The 22323-nt window shown below is 35.5% G+C and overlaps 1 protein-coding gene across 3 annotated transcripts in view; it reads left to right on the plus strand.

The window, feature by feature from the left end:
• The window catches only part of adarb1b (adenosine deaminase RNA specific B1b), a 321626-nt gene that overhangs the window by 284528 nt on the left and 14775 nt on the right, over positions 1 to 22323 (plus strand). For all 3 annotated transcript variants that reach the window (XM_087268391.1, XM_087268392.1, XM_087268389.1), the window contains 4 exons: positions 11822 to 11936; positions 12626 to 12794; positions 15152 to 15303; positions 17301 to 17469. In XM_087268391.1, the coding sequence (XP_087124517.1) occupies positions 11822 to 11936; positions 12626 to 12794; positions 15152 to 15303; positions 17301 to 17469 (605 nt within the window). The remainder of the gene's footprint in view (positions 1 to 11821; positions 11937 to 12625; positions 12795 to 15151; positions 15304 to 17300; positions 17470 to 22323) is intronic.

Raw genomic sequence — 22323 nt, forward strand, 5'->3', positions numbered from 1 at the left:
CTATTCCAGCATATGTTTTACACAATGGATGCAATTTTAGCCACAACTCAATTTGGGGAAACACCCATACACTCGCACTCACTCACACACACACACACACTCATACACTACGAGAGAGGAATATGCAGGACAATGTGACAAAATTTGATGAACACCACGCCCCTTTAAGGTGGGATTTCCGATTTAAGACCCACCCATTTTTATATACATTTAATAATTCCGGTAATTAGATACTCATCATTTAAATTAAATTATAATTTAGGTAAATTCTGAAACCTAAAATAAATGTTATTTGTTTTAAACCATGGATAAATGACAAGCTCTGCGCACCTCTTTCTGTGCCTCAGCATGCGCCATCAGTTTTTGAATTTTAGCGGTTGATGATGTGAGCTCAAAACCATCTAATCACACCGGTGTGATCGAATGCTTCAGGGACCAGCCAAGGCGGATCACGCGGGTGTGATTGTACGCATGAAAGGGTTAAATGAGAAAACTGGGCGTGGCTTGCTTTTTCTGCTGCAAGCTGATTGGATGTAGTAAAGTAAGCATTTCATTCAGAAAGATCGGTAAAAGTGTTTGGGGAGAGTTATTGTCCTAACAGACACCTCCTCCTCTCCATTTCTGTTTGTTGTCAAAACTGACAGTTGAATGTAGTCTGACAATTTAACTAAATTTAAACAGGAAGTGCATTTTTTAGATTTTAATTAAAGGTTGCAAGGTCAAACAAGACTTTTTTTTTTCTTAGTGACATGCACGGATGATTTGTTCACCATAAAACTAGCAACACGAGCTAACAATATCAATCTGGTTAGTTTTGAATTCATTCGTACTTTAAAGAAGACGCAGATCTCGTAGATAGGGAAAGATTATAGCCTAGGACCAGCCACTGCTAACGTATATTTAAAAAGTCAGGGATTCTGCTACTACTGATTAATACGTTTGAATAGTTTTGATAGTTCTGTATGTTAGTTAAAAGTTTGCATATGCTAAAGTCTACACAGTTGCTTGAAATCTTTGCTAAGACATGCAAACTAATGCTGCCGCAGGGTGTTAGAACAGGGAATCAACAGGGAATGATGAACTATGAACAACATTAAATGCAATGTGACTGTTAGACGAAGGTTAAATCCTATTGTAGCATTAAAAAAAAATAGCAAGATGTACTGTAGCGGTTCAGGCACATCCATTCCCATGCTTCAAAAATGGTCTTTAACTCTTCTGTTTTGGAAAAGCACCTCAATTATTGATTATTGTGCATCTCTGTAGTTATAGATTATTTATACTCTACAGGTACACAAACCTCAAATGTTGTTCAGGATAGATATTCATTGTTTAATAATAAAAGTTAGAGAATATTTTTTACGAACTCTTCACAGGATTACTTTTGAATCTTTGTTTAAAGCTTTTCAAGACGTGTACATCTTGCTTTAGCGCACACATCAGACTGATAAAGCCTGGTTTTATCTGATGGCTAACAATCTGATGAATGTAAGAAATCGCTCCTTCACATCTCATAGTGTTTAATTAAAGTTTCTGATCCGTTGAAGTTCATCGGAGATCATCATCTAAGCTTTTATACTGCAAAGCTGACATATTATGGCTGTCTTTATTATCAACAAAGTCTAATGGAAATAAAATGGACTTTGGTAAAACAGTGAAATGGATTGGATTGGATATAGTATTGTTATTTAATAATTTAGTTTTAAATTAAAGATCTTTTTGTAATTGATTGTATTCAACATTTATATATTTGAAAAAAATGATATATATATATATATATATATATATATATTTTTTTTTTTTTTTTTTTTGCACTTGATTACAGTTTTTTTTTTTTTTTTTTTAAATATTTCCCAAGTTTTGTTTTTATTTATTTTTTTTACAGAGAATATTTTAAACTAATTTTTAGTAATAATAGCTTAGAAAAATGTAATAGCTAATTTTTTTGGTCATCTGGTCTTTGTCGTGATAGATGTACATAACATTTTCAGCTTTAAGTACTATTTAAAGGCTTAACTATGCTACTTAAGCAAGTCATTGGACAACAGTGGTTTATTCTGTAGACAAACCAAAAAAAAGTAATTTTTTTTTTTTGCTCTGATAAGCATAATTTCCAAAATATTTGAAAAATGATAAAAACAAAAATGCAATTAATTTTGTCTTCAACTGTATATCTACTAGTATTACCAATATTCAATTTCTTTCATGTACTGTATGTTTACACCCACAAACATTATATATAAATATATTTATTTTTATATAAATATATCTTAAATGTTACAACAATGCAACATTTTTGCATTGTACTTTCACAAAAGCTATGTAGTCATATGAAAGCAGAAGTTTTATGTGCTATCTATGTGCATAAAATCATTTGTAAATTGTTTTTTTTTTTCCAAACATCTACACTGTAAAACACAACAGTGAAAATTACAATAGAAATAAGTTGAGTAGTGAAAAGAGAAATAAGTATCTTTTTTTATTACTTTGACTTCTTGAAAAAAAGTTATGGTTACTCATAAAATAATTACATTAAACTGAACTCAAACTTAATGAGTTATAAAATAGTGAACTATATTCTTGTGTTAACTGAACTCTACAGCTAGAAGCAATCGCAAGCCATTTGAGTATCTATATAGTTGTTTGGACTTAATTGTTCCATTAACTGAACTTATACCGATTTGTATATACACTTGAAGTCAGAATTATTAGCCCCCCTGTTTATTTTTTCCCCAATTTCTGTTTAACAGAGAGAAGTTTTTTTTTTACACACTTCTAAACATTATAATTATATTAACTCATTTCGGATAACTGATTTATTTTATCTTTGCTATAATGACGGTAAATAATATTTGACTATTTTTCAAGACATTCCTGTACAGCTTAATGTGCCATTTAAAGGCTTAACTAGGTTAATTAGGTTAACTAGGCAGGTTAGGGTAATTAGGCAAGTTATTGCATAACGATGGTTTGTTCTATAGACTGTCGAAACAAAATATAGCTTAAAGGGGCTAATAATTTTGACCTTAAAATGGTGTTTACAAAATTATTAACTGCTTTTATTGTAGCTGAAATAAAACAAATAAGACTTTCTCCAGAAGAAAATATATTATTAGACATACCGTGAAAATGTCTTTGCTCTGTTAAACATCATTTGGGAAAAAAATTGGGGACTCAATAATTTAATTTTTTTTGTGACAAATTAGTTATTTTAATTGACTTCAAAGTGAAATAACTAAACATAAACCTAGGAGGCTGACAAAAAAGTCATTTAAGGAGAACATTTTAGTTTGCATTTAGAGGTTTTTGCTTCTGAACTCGCATAGATTCCCAATTAAATGCATTTGTAAAGAAATATTTTCCTTGATCTAGTTATTTACATTTTAGATATATTTATATTTTAGATATATTTAGATATTTTGGCACTGATTTAAACTTATTCTTGAACGTAATACCTTTCCTCCATGTAAATTTACACACACACACACACACACACACACACACACACACTAACATTTATACAATAAAAAAATTGATTCTTTTTTACATAAAGATATTTTAAACACAACAGCAATGGAACATTTTGACATTTTATTTTCACAAAATCTATGTAGACGCATGAAAGTACACACTTTACTTGCATTTAATTTGCGTACTTTGTGCATTAAATATTTTTTTATTTTTTTCCAAACTTCTAGTCATTGACAAATATTTAGATATACTGGCCTTTAAACGTTTTCCTAAATTAAAAGGCTTCACTCAGTTGATCTCAGTTATACCGATTCATTTGATTCAACTCCTAATGAATTGCATCTCGCAAAGTAGGACCTTGATTTTCGTATTAACCCCAAGAATGTATTTTAAATTGAATTATTATGCTATTCACGATTCAACTTAATGTTAATGTCAGTAACAAAAGTATTATGAATGTGTCATCAATATAGCGCTCATCCCAACAAAGCGAGTCGGAATGACCAGAGAGCAGCGTTTGTGTGAAAAGACGTTTATTTACACATTTCTAAAATCCTTTGTTAATCCTGCTTTTGAGATAAGGCCGGGCCTGGAAGCGACCCAATCTTAATTAACATCTCCCTCTGAACCGTGTCAAAAACAAGAACATTTAGTTTCTACCTGTCCAGTAAAGAGCAGTGCTGTCAGCGGCGTGCGTTTTGTCTGTGATTCTGACGGCTCTCGAACTGTCGCTCAGTGTGTGACGGATGCAGCGCAGTGAATGCAAAAGCCCATTATCCAGCCCTAATCTGATGGCCACATATTTAACATGCTGTCTAGAAGGAGACCTGAGGTGTGTTTGTTTTAGCCAGATGGCGAGAGGTTAAATAGACTCTTGTCACAGGACAACGGATCGCTTCGCTCTTGTTTTTAATGCACTCAGGCTGCAGAATGAACTGACTTCAATACGAGGATAGGTTGTTGAATGATAGGAAAGTGAAAGGACTCATTACTGTATGAATTTCATTGTAGAAAAAATTAATTGTAGATGTAGATAAACATAATGGGCTCTATTTTAACGATCTAAGTGCATGGTGCTAAAGCATTAAGGGCATGTTTGAATCCACTTTTTGGTATTTTAAGGATGGAAAAATATGGTTCGTGCCCCGGCGCATGGTGTAACAGGGTTGTGCTCATTCTTTTTTATGAGTTCTGGGTGTGTTGAGCATAAAGTGCATTAAACCAGTCAGAGTCTCATCTCCCATTCACTTTAAGAGTCAGTTGTGTCACGTCATGGCGCATTTGCCCTTTTCATGGCGAACTCTGTAAGTGGAAAAACTGAATACTGTACTTCACTAGCGAGAAAACCATTAAACTGACCATCTGCAGTGCGAAGATAAAGAACGAGCCTCCCCAATTTGGCCTCTTTACTTTACTTTTACTCTTTACTCCCAATGGCTGTCGTTGCGTCATCCAGGTGGATGCTACACTCTGGTGGTGGATAAGGAGATTTCCCCTATGTGTAAAGCACTTTGAGTGGCCAGAAAATATATAATATATAGATATAAATGTAAGGTATTATTATTATTATTATTATTATTATTATTATTATTATTATTATTATTATTATTATAGGGTTGTGCTCGTCTGAAAATAGCAACAAATCGTGCCAAACACATCTTTCGCCTTTTTGTGCTTGGTGTATGATAGGGCCCAAGAACTATTTACATATACAGTTGAAGGCAAACGTATTTATACTTATTTATTAAAATATTTTTAATTTTTCAAATGCTTATTCTTTTTCAAATGTTTTTCAAGTAATATTTAATAAAGAAAATTTTCACAGTATTTCTGATAATATTTTTTCTTCTGGAGAAATTCTTAGTTGTTTTATTTTGGACACAATAAATAATTAACAAAATCATTTTAAGGTCGATATTATTAGTTAATCAAACTAAGTTGCCTAATTAACCTAGTTAAGCCTTAAAATGTCACTTTAAGTTGAATACTAGTATCTTGAAAAATAACTAGTAAAATATTATGTACTGTCATCATGGCGAAGATAAAAGAAATACATTATACGTTAGTTGCTAAAACTATTATGTTTAGAAATGTTAAAAAAATCTTCCCAGGAAAATTGAAACCCCTGGCCATGCCCACAAACACCGTTGAAAGAAAAAGAGGAAGACAAACACGGTAGCAGATCCCGGTTGAATCATGTCGCGAAGACACTGTGCTCTGAAGTGTGAGGGAAAGTTAGTGCTATTTTCCCTACCCAAACATAGGATGAGACTGTGAAGAGTTAGAGGTTGAAGTTTGTTTTTGCAAAAATACCTCAGCGTTATAGCCCCAGCTTTGTGCTGTGTTCCCGTCATTTTTCTGACGAGTGCTTCAGCAATCTACATGCTTACAATGCGGGATCAATCGGCCGTTAAAGGTTTAAACTTTACACTACACAGTTCATGGATCAGTTTCTTCCTCCATTTCTCAAGTGTAAGTGCGATTAATATGGTTGCCTCCTTGTTTTCTCTAGCTTGCAAAATGTGTTTAATTGTGTTTCTTTACTTGTCTCTTTATATTCTCCTGTTGCATCTAAAACCACACTAAAAACGCAATGCGTGCCTTTTTCTTTACAGATTTAGATGCGTTTCTGAACTCGCGATCCACTGCCGTTTGTCATAGCTATGGCTACCGTCGGCTGTTCATACACACGTGTGGCCTTCAAGTTTCAAAATAGTTCAGCTTTTGCCACTGTGAGGGTAATACTGAATGCATGTCAAGCTGGTGTTGAACTGCGTTGCTTTAATGCACTCCTACATTGGGCTCACACATACACTCTGACTACTTCAAAATTGTTCATAAGCCGTGATGGGTGTTTCTCTCTTTCTCGCGCTGAACACAGTCAACCAATCGCAACAGACTGGGTCATCGGACCAATCAGCGCAGATTAGCTTTGCGCTAAGGAGGGGTTTGGCAACAAATGAATCGCTGAACAAATCATTTGGGAGTCATTGGGATAATTCGGTAAAAATAAATGCATATTACAAGAAAATTAAAGTGTTTTTGACCTTGCATGCATATCAGACCCCAAAACCAAAATATGACCCTTGAAAATGCAAAATAGGGGCTCTTTAAACCTTTAGCATTGTTTTACATTAATGATGGATTCTGTTTACCGTAAATTATACAGTTGTTGTATTTGTTGTTCCCCCAATTCAGGAACGAGTCCCATACATTAGAAAAGGTTTTATCGTCTCTGAAATCTGTCAGCATCTAGTTAGCCCTGTCATCTGTCCCTAGGTACTAATGGGAAATGAAAGCAAATAAAGAGGATGGTGGAAAACCCATGTGTTTTATCACGAGAGTAAAGCGCAGCCCGCCTGTTCAGGGGTAGATTTCAGTGTCTCCTGATAATATATCAGAAGTGCGCTCCGCTTCAAACGCCCATTTGCCGTCTCCGACCGACTGACTTCCGAGTATTTGGGAAGTAATGTTAGACTAATGTCTCTAATTCATGCTCATTCGCCCATTGATTTTTGTCCCTGGCATAATCATTTTCCAGCATATTAACCAGGAGCGTAAGGAATGTGAAGTGGAGGGCACTGTTAGCGGAAAGGAATCACCGAGGTGCCTGAAGGCTTTCGATGAAATATTGATATTATATTGCAGCAGCAGAAGGTGAATCTGAGGTCTACAGTAAATTCTGCTTTACAGTAATCCATAGAGGGGGCATAGAGCCTTCGGAATGTTCAGCTGGGTTTTCATGGTGCTCGTTACATTAAAAATTTATTTTGTTCTACTGAATGTAGAATGTTGGTTATGTTTTTCAGTAAAAAAGCTAGAGATTTGACTTAAAGAGCCCATATTATACATGTCTTATCTTGGTTGTAAGGGTCTCCAACAACAGTCTAATATGCATGCAAGGTCAAAAAACCCTTTCATGGTCTTATAATCTGCATTTATTTTTACCTAATTATCCCAGCGACTCCAATATGAATCGTCCAGTGATTCATTTGTTACCAAACCCCTCCTTAGCGCGAAGCCAATCTGCGCTGATTGGACCAATGAAAGTCTGTTGCGATTGGTCGACTGCTTTCAGTGAGAGAGTGAAATGCCCAACAGCTAATCAGCAATATAAAAGTAATCACAGTTCATACACGCTCGATAGTGTAAGGTGTGGATTTTAGCTGCCAGTGGATCAATGTAAATACAGACAATGGACTTGAAAATACAGACGACTGACTATTTTATTGAGCAAAAACTCCACAAACTGTTGAGGAGATCTTCTAGCTTGTCTTACTCTGCTCTTTTCACAGACACACACACATAGCAGCACGCGTCGCGTTTTTAACGTGACTTTGCACGCGATATGAGAATATAGCGAGTTAACCTGATACAGTACACGCGGTTACAAGTAACAAAACACAACTAAATACATTTGCAAGCTAGAGTAACGAGGCAACAACTTTAATCACATGTACTTACACTTGAGAAATGGAGGAAGAAACCCATCCTGACGTCCATCAGTAAGTTACTCTTTACTGATCCTTCCTTTAAGAAACGCAGATGAAGTATTCTTTGTAGCATGTTGTTTCCAGAAGTTTCCAGTAGTTTCCAACTGCTTTGTTATAATGCTGAGGTTTCATCTTTGGGTAGAGACTCGATAATATCCATCTGCAGTGTGACTTCAATCGACCGGCATGTTTGTGTGTGTGTGTTTGTGGGTTTGTGTGTTTGTGTCTGGGTTTCTGTGTTAGAGGGCGGGGCCGAAGGTTTCAAATCTCCTGGGTTTGCTCGTGCACGTGAATAACTTGTTTTCGTTAGTACGTCAAGGCGAAACACCTAATGACTCGTTATCAAGGCGACTCGTTTGAAGCACTATGAGTCGACTCTTTTATAGATGAATCAACCGTTTTAAACACTGTACTCTTACAGATTTAAGCCTTAGCTGGATACTTCACTTCACTTAGAGCTGTGTTACACACTACATGGAAGGGCATTTTCAAAAACCCATAATATGGGCTCTTTAATTGTCAAACATCAGAAAATGGATGGTACACTTTTGAAACAAGTTTTTGTTTAAGGGGGAGCTATTAGGGCGTACTTGCACTATGTGCAGTTGCCTTGAACCCTGAAGCCTGGAACGATTGTCCCCCCTCCCGTCTCCCCCGATGGCCCACACTCACATTACATTCGGGCCTGGGCACGCTTACGTCATTGATGATGCGCTGTTCAGTAAGCGCTTTCACTCGGCACAGTGGAGAATTTTTTAGTTATATCGTTGTAGTTGTTTGAGATGCAGTGACACGCAGTCAAATATCAAGCCGAACAGATCCGCTACGTTTGATGCTGATAAACAATCATAAAGTCCTTGTGCTGCAGAAATTAGGAGGTTTGCTGAAGGCTCAGCTGTGAGGGGTTTGCGACTTTTATAAACAATGACAGTTTGTGTTCATTGAACAGTGAGAATGATTAATAAATCCAAATGAAACAATCCTGTAAAATTCACGTCTCGTCTTCAGTTTCGGGCTCAGGCACATTTTGCACTCACACTATAAGGGCCTACTCACACTATGCCATCCGTACCGTGCCCAGGCCCGTTTTCCGGATCGTTTGAGAAGTGTGTGCGTGCTGAATCGGGCTCAAGCACGGTTCACTTGGCCAGCCCTTGCCCAGTTGGAAGAGGTGTGCCTGAGCGCGGTTCACTTGGGCTTTGGCGCGGTACGCTTGTGTGTGAGTGCAAAACGCGCCAAAGCCCGAAACTGAAAGCGAGACGTGACTTTTAAGGGGCTGTTTCATATTGATTTATTAATCATTCTTATTGTTCAGTGAACACAAACTGCTGTAGCTTATTAAAGACGCAAACCCCTCACTGCACGACAGCTGCGCGCCTTCAGCAGACCTCCTCATTCCTGCAGCACGAGAGCTTTATGATTGTTTATGGGCGCCAAAAGTGGCGGATCTGTTCGGCTAAATATCTGACTGCGTGTCCCCGCATCCCTAAGGACTGTTTGGCGAAACATTTGACTGCATGTCACTGCAAATCAAACGATTGAAACGATATAACTAAAGAAATCTCCAGTGTGCTGCCGAGTGAGAGAGCGCTTCTCACTAAACAGCGCAGCAGCGATGACGTAAACGTGCCGAGGCCCGTTTGTGGTGTGAGCGCGGGCCGTCGGGGGAGACGGGAGGGGGGACAAGCGTGCTTTGGCCCGGTTCGAGGCAACTGTACCTAGTGTGAGTACGACCTAAGTGTACCGCGCCAAAGCCCAAGTAAACCGAACTCTGACACACCTCTTCAAACTGGGTCAGGGCCAGCCAAGTGAACGTGCCTGACCCAATTCAGAGCACTCACACTTCTCAAACGATCTGGGAAACGGGCCTGGGCACGGTTCGGATAGCATAGTATGAGTACACCCTTAAAATCATTTTTATAATGTGGTTTAAAGGGCCATGAAAGCCTCCTTGTCTCAACAGGGTGTTTTCACACCTCTACTATGAAAAAAAGTCAGGAAAGTGGGTGAGTCCAGCTCTGTTTAGGTGGGAATGAGTGGTAAAAGAGGGAAGGGTTTGCATAAAATTGGAAGTTTCGGTTCAAACACGTGCTGATTTTCACAGAGGCGAAACAACACACAGATGCAGGGGAGAATGACAATCACTATGTTAACATGGACATCAGTTATCAAATTATTTGCCAAATTATTAATTTCGTCACCTTGAGGCCCATGCACACCGAGACGTTTTTTTACTCGCGTTTCCGTCGACATTTAACACCTCGTGGATAAAAAAAGGGCGTCAATGTGATCGTGCACACCAACGCCCAAAATGGCACACATAAATGGTCATTTAAAAAAAAAAAAAAACGCCTCATGCTTGGATTTTTGTTTTGATGTGCCGCGTTAAACCCTTCTCCAATCAGATTGGCACTTTTGTTTACGTGCACGGAGCTGCTGAAGAAACAATAAACAGCACTTGGAGGCACTCAAGCGCAAACTGTCAGTGCGAGCGCACGCTGAAGAAGATGCCCTGAGGTTATATGAACGTGGAGCTGCTTATTGCACTGGAGAACAATATTCATTTCTTCATCGCTAGAGCTGCTGAACCATCCATGCTTGTTCGAGTCACCAGTAGCTTTAACAACAAGCTTAAAGTTGTGTTGCGCCATCTAACGCCAAGGAGTGATTTTTGCATTCTCTTCTGCTTCACTCCAGTAAAAATCGATTGTGTTTGAATCCGGAAAAACGTATTGTAAAACGCTGACAATAAACGCAAACGACAAGTGTTCCGTGTGTGCGAGGCTTTACAATTATAAGGTTCTATCTGACATTTTTGCCAAAAGTGAGTTATTCACATAGGCTTATTAAATGACAACTTATTTACATTATGTGATTTTTTTAAATACATTTTAAGACTTTTTATAAAAAAAAAAAAACAATAAAAGATTTTATCTACAAAGTTGAACTCTAGCCCTACTCCATGAACTTGACAATAGCCAATCCTTTGCCAAATATTTTTAGTGGCTGAACAACACTGTACTAGTATTATTATTATTAAATGTTAAGAGTTTATGTTAGAGTTGAAGGTTTTTGCAAATAGGATTTGAGAATGCTTTTTACCACAGCACATTTCAGGACAGACTGCAACCTGCCAGAAAAACAAACCTTCAGAATTCATTCATTCAGTCATTTTCCTTCTGCGTAGTCCCTTTATTCATAAGTTGTCACCACAGCGGAATGAACCACCAACTATTCCAGCTGCTGCAGGTGCCCTTCCAGCTGCAACCCAGTACTGGAAAACATTTATACACACTTATTCACACACACACTCGTACACTATGGCCAATTAAGTTCATTCAATTTACTTGTACTTGATGTCTATGGACTGTGGGGTAAATCGGAGCACACGAGGAAACCTACGCCAACACGTGGAGAACATGCAAACTCCACCCAAAAATGCCAACTGGCACAGTCGGGGCCACCGTGTCAACCCTCTTCAGAATACATATATGCATAAAATTGTTAATCCTGGTGTATGTAAGTGTTTGGTGGCTCAGTGCAGGAGAAAAAACTAAGGTAAAAGGCTTTAAAGATGTGTTTTGTAAATAATTAAAGCTGATTATGTAATTGGGATGTTTTCTGTACATTAGAATAATGCATATACAACTTTGTAGAATCTTAGAATTGACATGTGCATGGAAATAACTGTTTTTGCCTGCGGTGGCTTATCTTGATGTTAAATTTATTCATGAATAGCCAGTATTGTTCTGAGTATTCTATTCCTGTGTGTATTGTGTGTTCCGTGCGTGTTTGTGTGTTATTGCTGGAAGCATTGCTGTCAGTGTGAGGTCTGACATCAGTGTGCTCTTTACCAGGTTCTTGCTGATGCTGTTTCTCGTCTGGTAGTGGACAAATTCAGCGAGCTCACAGACAACTTCACATCTCCACACGCACGCCGGAAAGTTCTAGCTGGGGTCGTTATGACTACAGGTACAGTAGTCTGTGTAGAGTTCAGAGCCAAGAACGAGATTCAAAAAAAGTTTCCTCACAATTAAAAATAAAAATTACACTGAACATTTGAGTTTTCCCACCTAATTATTCTGTAAATCAGTCAAAACGAATCATTAGTAGTTCAGCTTAAAGGGATAGTTCACCCAAATATTTTGTTACAATTTAATTTACTCACCCTCAGGTGGTTATAAAGCATTATGAGTTTCTTTCAGTTCAACACAAAAGAAGATATTTTGAAGAATGCTGAAAACCTGTAACTATTATCATCCATTGTAGGAAAAGTCAATGGTTACAGATGTCTCAAAATATTTTTCCAAATATCTTCTTTTCTGTTTAACAGAAGAATGAAAGCCAAACAGGTTTTTCATAAATGACGGGTCAGTAAATTATGAGAGAACTTAAATATATCCCTTTAAAATGAATGAATGAATGAATGAATGAATGAATGAATGAATGAATGATATTGTAATCAGTGTAAATGAAGTGACTTTATATGGTTAATCTCTTGATAAAGGCTTATTATTCGAGGGGTTTTTTACATTTTCTCACATTTTTAAAGTCCGGGCATTCCTAGTGAAGTAGGAGTGAGTGAGTGAGTGAGTGAGTGAGTGAGTGAGTGAGTGTGTGTGTGCGTGTTTGTTACCTTTTTTTTTTTTTTTTGCTCTCAGGCACTGATGTGAAGGACGCTCAGGTCATCTGCGTCTCCACAGGAACCAAGTGTATAAACGGCGAGTATATGAGCGACCGCGGCCTGGCGCTCAACGACTGTCACGCTGAAATCATTGCTCGTCGTTCCCTCATCAGGTATCTCTACATGCAGCTGGAGCACTTCTTAAGGTGAGACGCCGCATTCATGTGTGTGTGTGTGTGTGTGTGTGTGTGTGCGCGCATCGCATTTGTCATCATAGCATGATGGATGTTTAGTCTTGCAGGAAGCCAAATTAAATGCATAAACAGATTTTAATTTATTGTTTTGTATTACAAATACGGTCATAAAAAGTCTTGCAATTTATTAAACAATCAAATGTTGTGATTGAAATAAATGTAAATCTAAATATATTAAAAATAATAATAATAATAATAAATTTGTATACAGTTGAAGTCAGAATTATTAGCCCCCCTTTGAATTTTTTTTCTTTTTAAATATTTCCCAAATTATTTTTAACAGAACAAGTAAATTTTCACAGTATGTCTGATAATATTTTTTCTTCTGGAGAAAGTCAGTTAAATCAGTTGTGTGTGTGTGTGTGTGTGTGTGTGTGTGTGTGTGTGTGTGTGTGTGTGTGTGTGTGTGTGTGTGTGTGTGTGTGTGTGTGTGTGTGTATTAACATCCTAATAGATACTTTTATATCTTTGTAATATAATATAATTATAATATGATTTATATCTTTGTAATTGTAATATTCCAAAATATTTACATATGTGATAGATGAAGATTTTTTTCCTCTGCTTGTAAATGTAGCAACATTAAAAAGGATTTTTTAATACGTATATTTTTAATAAGAAATGTATTTATTTATTTATTTATTTTAAATAATAGGCCAATAATTTTTAAATAAGGTTAAATTTTTCAACCTCTTGGAAAACATTTTTCAATGTTTATAGTGCGTGTATGTATATATATATATATATATATATATATATATATATATGCATATATATATATATATATATATATATATATATATATATATATATATATATATATATATATATATATGTGTGTGTGTGTGTCTTTGTGTGTGTGTGTGTATATGTGTGTGTGTATATATATATATATATATATATGTATGTATATATATATATATATATATATATATATATATATATATATATGTATATATATATATATATATATATATATATATATATATATATATATATATATATATATATATATATATATATATATATATATATATATATGTGTGTGTGTGTGTGTATATGTTAGTTAGTTAGTTAGTTAGTTAGTTGACTTTATTAGTACTGGTAAATAGATTTTTGCAGCAAAGTTTGGCATTTGATACAAACAACTAAATCACACATACATACCCACATATACACATACAAATTATACCTTATAAAAAATTAAAATTTATTCAAAGCGACAATAGATGATGGGACAAAGCTATTCCTGAACTGTTTTGTCCTACTAAAAAGCATCTAAAACCTTTAACCCGAAGGGAGTAGGATAAACTCCTCAGACAGAGAATGAGAGCTACAGCTACTAATGTTATGGGCTATCAGTAAAAGACCACCTGCTAGACCACCTAACAACCTGGCTCAGTCTATTCCTGTTTTTGAGAGCTAGACCTCCAAACCATGCCACCAGAGCGAAGGATAGAATAGACTCAATAAAAGCACGATAAAAAAAAGAGTAAGCATATTGGGGCCAATGTAAAAACGTGATAGTTTCCTTAGACAAAATAGGTGCTGATGCCCCTTCTTGCACACAGCATCACAGTTTGCCTCAAAGTTTAAAAATCGGTCAATAATGGTAACCAAATATTTGTAGTTCTCCACACATTCTACTTTTTGACCTCTAATATTAGTCACCTCAGCTGCTGTATGGTTCCTTCTAAAATCAATAATCATATCCTCAGTTTTTGTTGCATTAAGTTTTAGATTTGACTCCTCACACCACTGAACAAAATGTTTGTGTTTGTGTATGTGTGTGTGTGTGTGTGTGTGTGTATATATATATATATATATATATATATATATATATATATATATATATATATATATATATATATATATAATTTTTTTATAATAATTTAAATTAATTGGGTTAGGGTTCAATATTTGGGAAAAATATTTTTTATGTTTTTCTTTTTTTTATTATAATCCAAAGGTAATACATTTAAAGGTAAATATTTAACGGTAAAGTACTTTTAAGCCTCTTGGGGATTTTTTTGACTAATTAATCTAACTTGCATATTTAGCCTAGTTAAGCCTTAAAATTCCAAGAGAATTAGTTTTGTATCATGTTTAACTAAATAAAATAATATGATTAATATTTATTAGTTTATGCAAGTATATAAAATAATTTTTGTATTATGATTTCATGTTACAGGTATATCTAATGTTAACATCCTAATAGATGATTTTATATTTATTTTTTGTAATATTCCCAAATAATCACAGTCATGCCTTGACTGATTTGACTTTTTTTCTACTGCTTGTAAATGTAGCAACAATAAAGAAGAGCACCAAAAGTCCATATTCATGCAGTGTGAGAAGCGCGGCTACAGACTGAAGGACAGCGTTCAGTTTCATCTGTACATCAGCACCTCACCCTGTGGAGACGCTCGAATCTTCTCTCCTCACGAGGCCGGCGTCGAGGGTGAGACACAAACCAAGAAGCGCTCATCATCCACACTTCATTTTACTCAAACACTTTGAAAAAAAAAACTCAACAGTTGTTGAATTGAGATGAGGACGGGTCCTCTTATGATCAGCTCCCATTTCATTACAATGTCACTCCACTGTGCGACTGCATTTCCAAAACAAATTTCATCAGCGTTTTTAATTAGCTGCCTTTGTGTCCTGATTAATTCTGCTCTTGAATGTCATATTTAAATCCCTTTTGCTTGCCTTTACATGCCAATATAATTATTCCCGCTGTTGAAGCCAAAGAAAAACACACAATTGCTCTTTACATTAGTGCTATTGTTTGATTACATCTTTTGATTGATTGGCGATCTTTTGACTGTTAAATGATTTAAAATAATAATATTTCATTAACATTAGTATGGATATTATTTAGCTTTTTTTATTTCAAGTTGACTGGCTTCCAAAATGTTGTGTAAATTTTTACCAAAATTGTATATATTCATCATTTGTAAATGAATAATTATGATAGGCTTTTGTTCACTCTCCTTGTAGCCTGGTTAATTCTGCTCTTAACCGTATTGTTGATATAATTTTACTTGCATTTGTATGCTAATATAATTATTGAGCTGAAGCAAGAGAGAGAGAGAAAAAACACAATTATTACTTATGTTAGTGTTATTATTGGTTGATTAAATCTTTTTTGTTGGTTAAAGGAGATTGTCAGACATATTTTCCTATTTTGACTGTCTAATCCACTTGTATGAATTGCTATTCCTGGTTTAAGCCTCATCTGAATTGAGAAAACTAGCCATTTATGAACATTATTTATTCATATCACACAATAAAGCCAATCTTGTACAAAATCATGGTTTTTATTAAACTCTCTGCTTTATTCCAGACACTAGGGATGCACCAATTTTTTTTATTTGCCGCCTTATTAGCAGACAAAATTAGCATTTTCTGCAAAAACTGTCAAAAATGTAAGCTGAAATAGCCTATGCTGTGTCATTTTGCCCAGCAGTTATTAGCGCTGTTGTTTTACTTTTCCTCCAGCTTTATTTATTGCACTGCCTGAAGCAGCTTTCACACTGGAGGCAGAAAGCACAGCGTTATGAAACCCATTAATTTCAATGGCCATGCAAAGGCCAGAGAAGCGCTCCGTCGACTAACTTAATTTTTTTAAACAATAAAATTTAAAATATCTTAAAGGAGATTGTCAGAGACAATTTTTTCTTTGACTGTCTAATCCACTAATATGAATTACTATTTCTGGATTCAAGCCTCATCTGAATTGAGAAAACTAGCCGTTTATAAAAAGTATATCACACAATAATGGCAATTTTTTACAAAAGCATGGGTTTTATTACAGTCTCTGCACCTGCTTTATTCCAGACACTATGGATGCACTTTTTTTGTCATATTATTAAAATTATCAGCCAAACATTGCATTTTCAGCAAAAACTGACAAAAATAGAAGCTAAAATAGGCTATCCTGTGCTGATTTGCCCAGCAGTTTTTCAGCACACTTTTTTTACTCTTCCTCCAGCTGTATTCTCTGCTCTGTCTGAAGTTGCTTTCACACTGGAGGCAGAAAGCGCTGCGCTATGAATCCCATTGATTTTAATGGCTATACAAAGGCCATTTTTTAAACAATATAATTTAAATGATCTGATAAAAATTACTTTATATTGTTTTATAAAATAATAACCAATTCTTACAAAGTATTTTTGGTATAGATTTTTTGCCAATTTGGTCGCAAATTTTCATTACCAGACACCAAAATTTGAAGGATTTCTAAAAGAAAATGTATCTTTGTCTGACCACCTGAAATTAGGCATGTAAATAAACATCACAATCATGATTTTCAATATTGTCACAGAACACTGTGAGTGTAAATTAGCACAATTTGTTCACTTTCAACCTCTAAATTAGCATTTGAACCTTGAAACTGCGAACCTAGAAACTGTGAAGCGAGACTTAATATCTTTTTTTCTGTGCTCTTCTCAGATCAGGGAGACAGACACCCGAACCGGAAGGCGAGAGGTCAGCTGAGGACCAAGATCGAGTCTGGCGAGGGAACGATCCCGGTGCGCTCCAGCAACACCATACAGACGTGGGATGGGGTCCTGCAGGGCGAGCGGCTGCTGACCATGTCATGCAGTGACAAAATTGCAAGGTAGATGCATGGGAACACATTTATAAGATAGTATGTCAGATATTCAATAAAAAAAATATGCACTTCACGGAGGTACAGTACAGTTCGGCAAGGCTCGGCTCGCTTTGGTTAAGTTTTGCTTGGCTCAACACAAAGACTACAGAATACACAAAACATGTTACTCATATAGTTTTGAATGGGGAAAAGTATAACGTCTATATGGTGAATGAAGCTGCGCTTTCTAGTACAGGTGCTAATCAGTGATCGACATAAAGTGATGATTCAAATTGTATCAGAGCTGCAGCAATGGTTTGTCCTTTTGTCATTGTTTGATGGTCACCTAGTTACAAGAGGGGCCAGGGGAGCGCGAGCGCAAAGTCTAAAAATGGTCAAGGAATCCACGCACTTGTCACTTCAGTTCAGAATAACAACACATGCGAAAACGAGTAGTGCAGTGTGAAGATTGTAAATGAAAAAGGATGTAAGGATGTCACCAGAGTGGCTTTTTGGTTTCTTTTCTTGTGCACCTCAGCCACTAGCTCCCCATCTGAAAGAGTGTTTTAGCATAGAGGGTAATATAGTCATACAACTTTTAATGTCGCAGTATTTATCTGAATAACAATAGCTGGTTCCTTTACTTGGAAGCTCAGATTTGATTATCATAATGTGTGTTGTTGAAAGAGTTTGAGGTTTACTGTATCATTATTATTCACACCTTAAAGTTTGCTTTGATTGTACAGTATATAAGCTTTACTATTGCACACACTTTGTAACATTTTATTCATCAAGTTTAAGAGTCTCTCTAACACATATGTTTATTTTATTATAAAGAGATCAGATATTTTGTTTTTGTTTAAATATGTCAGTTTTTGACTATTAAAACTTTTTGCCTTCGTAATGTTGGAATGTTTGTAAGTTAAAATAAAGTGGTTAAAAAATCCTAATATTCCTAAATGTATTGTGAAAAAAAATATTCGATAATTATTCATATCGAATTAAATTAAACGTGAACGATATCATGATAATTTTTTAGTAATATCGCCCAATCCTAATTAAAATTAAAAAAAAAATTTAAATAAAATAGTTTATACCATGCAGTATTTTATTGTACATTAAAATGCATTCAGTATTTTTTACAAAGAATAAATTAAATTTAAATCATTTAAAAAAAACACAATACACGTATTATTTTTTTCCACTTAATGTCATCATTTTCTAGAAAAAAATAAAGTGTTTATGAGAATATATCTGTCAGTAGCAGTTATGCTAATAGAAATGATAATAGCATATATATCATTCATTCATTTTCTAGTCGGCTTATTCCCTTTATTAATCTGGGGTCGCCACAGCGGAATGAACCACCAACTGATCCAGCACGTTTTTACGCAGCCCTTCCAGCTGCAACCCATCTCTGGGAAACATCCACACACTCATTCATACACAGTGGGGGACTGTGGTGTAAACCAGAGCACCCGGAGGAAACCCACGCGAAGGCAGGGAGAACATGCAAACTCCACACAGAAACGCCAACTGAGCCGAGCCGAGATTCGACACAGCGATCTTCTTGCTGTGAGGCGACAGCACTACCTACTGCGCCACTGCGTCGCCCCTAGCATATATATTTAGATATATATATATATATATATATATATATATATATATATATATATATATATATATATATATATATATATATATATATATATATTAAATTGACACATTTAGACAACAAAACACTAATATATTCAAATTCTCTCCACTGAGCTTGTCACAGTGAATTCTGGGATTGTAAAGATGTAATGTTGCATTAGAATGTGTTCATAATGAGCGTAATGTTTTTTTCCTGTCCTCTCTAAATTCTCTGCCTAGTTAAGCAGCTCACTATGTTTCAGAGCAGATCTATTGTCAGCCTCTTCATTAAAAAAAAAATAGAAAGCTCAGCAGAAGCAGCAGTCTGGAAGCGTCTGGTTAATCAAACTTTAACTATAGACGCTGTACTGTCACTGCTGGAGGAGAACAAGAGCTTTCTTAGTTTAATTGCATGGTGACTTTATAATTGACAGGAAAAGTAGTGCACGGGTTCAACATTACTATAACCATAGTATAAAGTAAAGAGTGTGAGCAGTGTTCATTCAGTGTGATGATGTGTTTGAAAAAGCAGAGATAAGGAGCTGTCAGACGCACAGCAGTGACCTGAGAGCACAGCTTTTGTCTCTACTAATGACACAATGTGATATTTAGATCATCCTGCACTCTGTCTGTTCATCTAGGTAGCTACAGTGCTCTGCATATATAAGTACACCCCTTACAGATCTCTATTGGATGCTTTACAATATTATATTTGTGCATATTCATTTGTTTATTCAGTACTAAAGCCAAATCTGGAGCTTATCTAACAAAATAACTTACGATGAAAATTAGTACCCCACATTTATATGTTAAAGACAAATATTGAATAAAAATGTTAAACGAGCAGAAATCAAGAGAAACAAAAACATAAATTTTTGTTGACATTTTGTTGGTTGTAAATTTTCTTCTTTTTTTGCAATATTTGCATGAATTGAAATGTATTATCTTTCTATTTTTAAAGATGTTTGTTGACCAAAATATTACTTGAATAAATACATCTATTTAATAAATCTGTTTTGTTCAAATGCAACAAAACACATTGCTTATAATCACTGAGAAATGGATAAGAATTTTCCTTTTCATTAGGAGGTGTATTCATTTATGTTTGTTTGTTTGTTTGTTTGTTTGTTTGTTTGTTTGTTCGTTCATTTGTAAGTTTGTTCGCAAGTTTTTAAAATGTTAATGGCTTAAGCACACCATGAAGATTTTTGCAAGCGCATATGTAGGCATGGACCGGTATAAGATTCTGATGGTATGGTATGGTTTATGGTCTCACGGTATTGTGATTTCTGCTCTAAAATATATCCTTTTTAAACGTCTGGGTAAATAACAAATCCTTTTCCACATTTGTGTGCAATATATTTTAATTTGAGAAACATTTAAAATATTTTGGCGCAGTAAACATGTCAGGCTAAATAATTCAAATGAATTATTGATTTGTGTTGTCTTTATTAGTTTAAAAAACACAGATTTCTTAAAAATTTAAAATGGTATCTTTGAAGACCTTTTCTGCTGGAGATACTGCTGTCCTAAAAAAAAAATACTCATACCTTAGGAACTATACAGCAGAAAATTTTGACTTTTAAAACCTTGACTTTTCCAAACCGTGGTATACCTCGAAGACGGTTATCTTCCCATGCCTACGCACATATCAGCAGAGATGTTTTGAAACATTTCTCGACATTCATACCCAAGCAGTTTTCTGGCGGTGTTCCAGAGTGAATGTGCAAAATTACTCCCTGACATCAGACAGGGCTTAAATTTAAAAAAAAAGAAATACCATGATATACAAGGTAGCGCTGCTCAACTTTACGCTTCTGACTCTTGCTTGTTGCATAGAAGTAGTCGTTGCTCTAATGCTTTTTTCTTGTGCATTTATTCCTCTTCTGTTTAACCTCCTCACAACTGTGTACTAATTTGATCGCAGCTAAACACCTGAACAAAAGTTTGCAGGGAAAAAGTTACATGTTCTGAAATAAAATCAAGTGAAATGAAACGCACCATTGAATCCTATTTGATTTGTAATTCTTGTGTGCTCTTTGTATTAATTTTAGTTTGCTTTGTATCCAGAACTTAAAGCACTAATATTGAAACCACCAAAAACAACTTTGAATTTAAAAATGAATCCACAATTCTGGTTTCCAAAACCAGAATTAAAGAAACTTTCCGATCAGAAATTCAGTTGCATCTTTAAGACAATCTTTATTTATTATTTGTGTCTTTTTTTATTCCTCCGTTTATTCGTTTCCTTTTGTAATGCTAAAGGAGAAGAGAAATTAGATAATGTTCTCTGTGCATTAGAAAGTACAAGAAAGTAAAAGTATTCTGTGTAACGAGTCTTTGACAGTCACCACAATAGCTTTGTTTCGGAAACTGATTGAAATATAAGTGTTTTTTTTGTTGTTGTTGTTTTTTATTTTTACTGAAAACTGCATTTGCAAAGCATCCCAATGAAAAGTGCACATATAAAATGTTAGTAGTCCAAGGTTGCTTTTAGGTAACTTAAGGCAGGGGTTTTCAAACTGTGGGGTGCGCCCCAACAGGGGGGTGCAAGACATTGAGGCGTGCACTCGAGTAAATTATGGTGACAATTTTTATGCGTTCACTAGAGGGAATAACATGATTAACGTTAGCTCCACAGCTAACTATCAGGCACCTGTAGAGTTAATGTGTTCCAGTTAAACATCTACAAATAAAATAATCCGGGTGCTTTTTAAAATGAATGACGCTGAATGGATGAAAGTCAAACCGGTGAGCCGTCTGACGAAAAAAATGCCCTTCTGAATCAAATCAGCAGGATGCCCTTCTGGATCTTTCACTTACTTTGAAGACTACTGACTACGTTTACATGGACATCAGTAATAGTTATTTGCCTTAATCTGAATAAGACAGTAATATAATAACGTGAAGTGCTTTTTGAATGTTGCATCACCAGGCTAACGTTATTCACGTTATTCAGAGTCTCGTGTAATTTAGGGTGTTTCATTTTCAATTTCTTGACTTCAACTGCAGTTCGACTGCTTAACTTTCACTCATGAACATTTCATTCATACCCCTGTGACAAAAGAGAATATGTAGGACTGATGAAAGAGTGTCGTGTTTATTAATACTGCACGTCGAATGGAACGAAAAAAAAAATTCTGCGTGTGTGTCTGTGTGTCTGTGTGTCTGTGTGTGTCTGTGTCTGTGTCTGCGGTCCTTTAATGACAGCACAGTGTGTGGATCTTGTCACAAAATGCGGCGAAA

Source organism: Danio rerio, chromosome 9, assembly GCF_052040795.2.
Source record: "Danio rerio strain M-AB ecotype USA chromosome 9, GRCz13ab, whole genome shotgun sequence".
Lineage (NCBI taxonomy): Eukaryota > Metazoa > Chordata > Actinopteri > Cypriniformes > Danionidae > Danio > Danio rerio.